The following is a 5,369-nucleotide window of genomic DNA, read 5'->3' on the forward strand; positions in this document are numbered from 1 at the left end:
TTTATGACAAAGGATAGGGACCAAAAACTTGATTAAGCCTATTTTTTATATTTGTTACAATGAGACATATTTATAGCTAAGTGATTCTGTCTTGAGTTTGAGTGGTGTGACTTAATTCACATGAAGCCCCTTGTATGGTTGTTCAAAGTTGTTTTTCCTCAGTAATGGCATCATTGCTCAACTGATTCGAACATGATTATAGGAGCATTGTCTGATGCTTATTATTGTTCGAATTAACAACTTCCAAACTGTTCAACCAGTTGTGGCCATTGAAAGAAAAAAATTCTTTAAAGAAAGGGCTGTTGGAATGTAGTCCTCTGCCTTATGTTGGCACAGGTTAGATAGAGGATTGATTCACTTCAGAAAACTGTAATATCTTTTTGTACTACTTGTTGCTTGTTATGATGTCATTACCTTGTTACCTTATGCCATTACATTTTGCAATTGCAGATTGTTACTGAAATACCATGTGTTTTCCCAAACTTTTTTTTACCAGATTTCTTCTCCTTGCTCTAGTCTCAAGGTACTTCTCAGATCCTTGTTTATTTTTCCTTCTTCATCTCTTTTCTTTAGAGCACTTGTCTATTTTCTAGATAGAACATGTTATTGTGCATAACACGCACTAACCCCATTTGTCTACACACTAGTATAAATTGAGAACCTTTGTAAGTAATGTTTGAGACAAAGTAAGAAAATACAAAAAGAGCCCGTTTGGATGCAAACAAAAAAGCACTTATTGAAGCTCATTTAATGCTTCTTTTAGTAGATAAACTTCAATAAGCTCTAATAAGCCGGTATCCAAACGGAAGTCCATATATAGTAGCACAAAGAAACTTATGATAGCAAATATCAATATAGCAGGGGACAACTTTTTAACTCGTACATGCTCGACGAAACTACGTTTTCTAAATTCCAGGCAAAGGATGAGTAATTGTGGGAATCAAGTATAGATCACATTTTCTTTTCATAGTACCTCCAAACTCCTCTGTCAAGTCTAAGTCCTCGTTTTTCATCCCATTGGGTAGCCTCCAATCAAAATGATACAATAAGAACGCAAGGATCTGCTCAACATTTGCCATACCATAGTTCATGCCTGGGCAAATTCTCCTTCCCGCACCAAATGGGATATACTCAAAAGAATTTCCTGTGTAGTCAATGGAACTATCAATAAACCTTTCAGGATAAAACCTATCTGGTTCAGCCCAATATTTTGGATCCCTTCCAATTGCCCAAACATTGACCAAGATCCTGCTTTTAACAGGTATATTGTAGCCATTGATCTCACAGGCTTCTCTGCATTCCCTTGGAACAAGAAGAGGAGCAGGAGGGTGTAATCTTAGGGCCTCTTTGATGACTAATTTCAAATATTTGAGCTCATCAATGCCAGTTTCATCAACCTTTCGTCTCCTATAAAACACCTTCCGCACTTCAACTTGTGCTTTGTTCAGTACTCTTGGATGCTTCATCATCTCAGCTATTGCCCAATTAATGGCTGTTGCTATAGTCTCAGTCCCAGCAACGAAGACATCCTGAAAGGTTAAAAGTATGTAAAATCAAATTGCTTCAAGCTTTGATATACTCTTTTTAACACAATATTAACACTCCTAAAATTCATGTTCCACTTTACCTCAAAAGTTAGCATAGAAGTGAGAGTTGTTCTACACTTTATAAAGACAATCTTAGTCATATCCTCACTCATGTGAAACCACTAACACACACCCCTGACGCAATATCTGAAGTGTGAAGTTTGTAGAACTAGATATCTGTGGGTGATTGTTGAGATTGCCTCATTATCTTATCAGTTATTTGTGTTTGATTTAAGGGGATTGTGATATGGTTGCAGATGGATTCTATCTTATATAATGGGTTTAGATAAGCCTCTATCTTATCTTATGGGTTTAGATAAGATTATATCTTATTGGTTAAGATTATCTTATCTTATAATACTAGAGTTAGCAGTGTCCTATAAATAGATAAGGTCTCTAACCCTAAAAGTGTGCAAGTGGGCTAGTGTGCATCAAGTGTGTGCGGAGTGCGCTGCAATTGGGCGGTGTGCGAGGGTACTCTGCAATTGAGCAGTTGAGAGAAATTGATATTGCAGATGTGTAAGACAATTAGGCAGTTGAGAGAAATTGTTATTGTAAGCACAATTGATTATTGAGAATCAATAAATGGAGTTGTAACTACTCTATAGCCGCAGAGGTAGACACAATTAGCCGAACTGCGTGAGCAAAGTTTCTGTGTGGTTTATTCGTGCTTTCTCGCTCTATCATACTGTCTGAATCAAGTTGTGTTTTTCTCTCAACAATGATCCATTTATGAATGACTCATAGACGAATCTAGAATAAGCTTTTAGTTACACACTATTGTTGACACATTCCTTACAAAGTAAAAAAACTTTTTAAAATGTGTGTATGTAAGGAAAATGGTAATTTGTTAGAGAATAAACTAAGCCAATAACTGTGTTAAATAATGTACTAAGAAAATTTACTCCCAACATTTCTGGACATCGAAGACATTCAATATATATATATGAAAGAGATGCTGAATTTTTATATGAAATTAAATTAACAATAAGAATTAGTAAACCACAATATAACGAGAAGAAAGAAAAGTAATAAATGTGATGTGATGTAATGTGATAGAAAACTAGAGATAGAGAAAAAAAAAGAATGTGTAATGTTGTTACTGTTTTGTGGTATGAGACGTAAAGTTGGATGTGGATACAGTTTGGTGTTTGAAAATCAGAGATTTTTTATAAGGGTGGTTTATTTTTGAAGATTGAAAGTATGCTTACCATGATTATCGCCTTGATATTATTTGAAGTTAAATGAAAATCCAAGTCGGTGCCACTATCCTCAAAATTTAAGAGAACATCAATTAGATCTCCCTTTGCTTCAACCAAAGCTTCTTTAGCTCTTGACCTTGCATCTCTATGGTCATTAACGATATTCTCCAAAATCCTGTCCAGTCTTTGGTGCATCTTCTCAAGCTTAGACCTCATCCCAGAAATGTTTTGAAGCCATTTAGCTGAAGGAAACAAGTCTGCTAGGTAGAAACCCCCTGCAAGCTTTGGAATTTGTTTTATCGCTGATAAGAACTCTTCTTTGTCCTCATATTTCTTGCCAAATGCAGCCTTTGAAAAGCTTGTGTACAAGATTGAAAGAACTGCGTCAGTAATATTGATCTCTGATTCTTCTTTTGAAGCAATCCATTTGATGAGAGTAGTGATCTCTTTCTCTCTGATTGACCAAAGAGATTTCACCCGTCTTAAACTTAAAAGCTCGGTGGCACAGATCTTCCTAAGATGCCTCCAATAATCACCATAACATGAAAAGGCTATGTCTGTGGAATCATATAACAGAATATCTGTGGCTAGAAGATGAGGCCTTGAAGCAAATATAATATCATGGGTTTTCATCACCTCCCTAGCACACTCTGCTGAGGAAACAACAATGGTGAAGATTTCCCCAAGTTGCAGATGCATCAAGGGTCCATATTTTATGGCCAGATCTCTTAATTTTCGATGTGGCATAGATGTAACAAGATGGGGTATGTTTCCTATGATAGGTAGCTTCCATGGACCTGGAGGTATATTTGGAATTGAGTTAATTTTTCTTAGATTCTTCCTTACCATAATAAGTGCAAGAATCATGGATAGGAAAAAACTCAAAAGGGTTAACAACTCATGAATTTGAGGAGCCATTGAGATAAAAGAGTAGATGGACTACATCAAGCACAAAGCAATTCTATATATGTATAGATATGCATTACTTAAAATAGACATTGTGGAGGATTGGACAGTGTCCTTTTCACTCACTGAACGGACATCCAAGAACTACTTGCAGATGCTCCTTGCATTTTCTATTTTTCTGTTCAACTTGCGTGCTGTAGTGTGGGACACAAACCTCAAGGATTGCTTGAATTAAAGTAGCATTATATATGCCTTCAATGCTAAATGACAAAGACAATAAGGCATCGCAAATGACGCAGCTAATTTTGAAACGTAATTAAAGACAAACTAGGATTATATCCGTGCATCCACGGAAGAACATTTTATAATTTATTAAAATTGATTAAATAAGTTATATATTTTACTCAATTTTAATTGTTATCTTTACTACTATAATTTTAAATTTTAATATGTAAATATTACAGATACATATACAATTGTAAGATTTTTAAAGTGTTATTACAATTATTTTATAATAATGTTATTATTTTTAGTAGATACCTCAAGACTCAACTTACACTAGTGAAAACCAAGTGCATTGGTGTAGTGGTTCAGTACTTCATTCTTTAAGCAAGTAGTTGAGGCTTGGAATCCTAACTCTTGCGAATAGAAAAAACTCATTGGTCAGCCCCCTACCGCTTAGTGCGCTGACCTGGGGCGAGGGATTAGTCTCACGGTTGTCGGCTGTGGGGATACCTTGGTGAAGACCAAAAAAAAAAAGTTACACCAATGATAAAAAGTTTACATTAGTAAGATTTTTTATTTGTATTAATATAAACTAAAATAAAAAAGTGGTGGTTTGAACTATTACTTATGAAATTTTAAAAATTAATTTGGTAGCAAAATCAATGTAATTGTGCCATGTGAACCCTCTAATAAGCAGAGCATAATTTTATATTTTGTGCACTTGCTAGTAAGTAGTAAATACTAAATACATCAAAGCTTAACTCAATAATCAAAACTACATACATAATTTCAGCTTTTTTTTTTTGAACTCAACAAAAACCTTAAAATAAATCAAGTAGGATCCGGCATAGAAGCCAATACATTAGAAAGCAAAAAACTAGTAAGCTCTGGCGGACCTTCCTCTATCCAGACAACATCCTGAAAGTTAGAGGCACGCAGAGCAAGATAATCCGCACAAGAGTTCCCTTGGCGATGAACAAAAGAAAAATCAACATAGTCAAAAGCTGAAAATAAACTACGACAATCGTAAATAATTGAAAAGATATAAGAAGTTCCATTCACCTTCTTCTACGCCTGAAAGAGGGGTAAGCAATCTGTCTCGAACTGAACGCGTCTGAACCCAAGATCCACAGACATTCAAAAAGGCACAAGCAACATTCAAAATAACATGGTCTCTTCAAATGTCACAGTGAATATAGACTATTACTTAATGTACTAATGCTATACAAATCACAATGCAGATAATCAATGTTAGGTAAATGGACTGGGCGAGCCCCTAGAGGGGCAACGCCTAGCATGTAGCCCGCCCCGGGGCAGGGCCCTAACCTTAAGATGGGCCTTGGCTTCGGAGGCCCAATTGGCCCAAGAGATAGTGCCCAAACTCTATAAATAGGGGGGAGCTACCAATTGTGGGGGGTTTTTTCGGCACATTTGATGAAATCATACATGA

The 5,369-nt window shown here is 35.9% G+C and overlaps 1 protein-coding gene across 1 annotated transcript; it reads right to left on the reverse strand.

Moving 5' to 3' along the window:
• Positions 1-649: 649 nt before the first annotated feature.
• Positions 650-3,851, reverse strand: LOC130722662 (cytochrome P450 71D11-like). Its single transcript, XM_057573470.1, has 2 exons — positions 2,798-3,851; positions 650-1,529 (listed from the first exon to the last, which is right to left on the reverse strand). The coding sequence occupies exons 1-2, from the start codon at positions 3,704-3,706 to the stop codon at positions 906-908; spliced, it is 1,533 nt and encodes a 510-aa protein (XP_057429453.1). The 5' UTR covers positions 3,707-3,851; the 3' UTR covers positions 650-905.
• Positions 3,852-5,369: the final 1,518 nt, after the last annotated feature.

This window comes from Lotus japonicus, chromosome 6 (assembly GCF_012489685.1).
Source record: "Lotus japonicus ecotype B-129 chromosome 6, LjGifu_v1.2".
Taxonomy (NCBI): domain Eukaryota; kingdom Viridiplantae; phylum Streptophyta; class Magnoliopsida; order Fabales; family Fabaceae; genus Lotus; species Lotus japonicus.

Coding starts and splice junctions, on each gene's coding strand:
- LOC130722662 (XM_057573470.1), bottom strand. CDS start 3,706: ATGGCTCCTCAAATTCATGAGTTGTTAACCCTTTTGAGTTTTTTCCTA. Junction 1,530..2,797: donor ATATCAAGGCGATAATCATG/GTAAGCATACTT, acceptor TTAACCTTTCAG/GATGTCTTCGTTGCTGGGAC.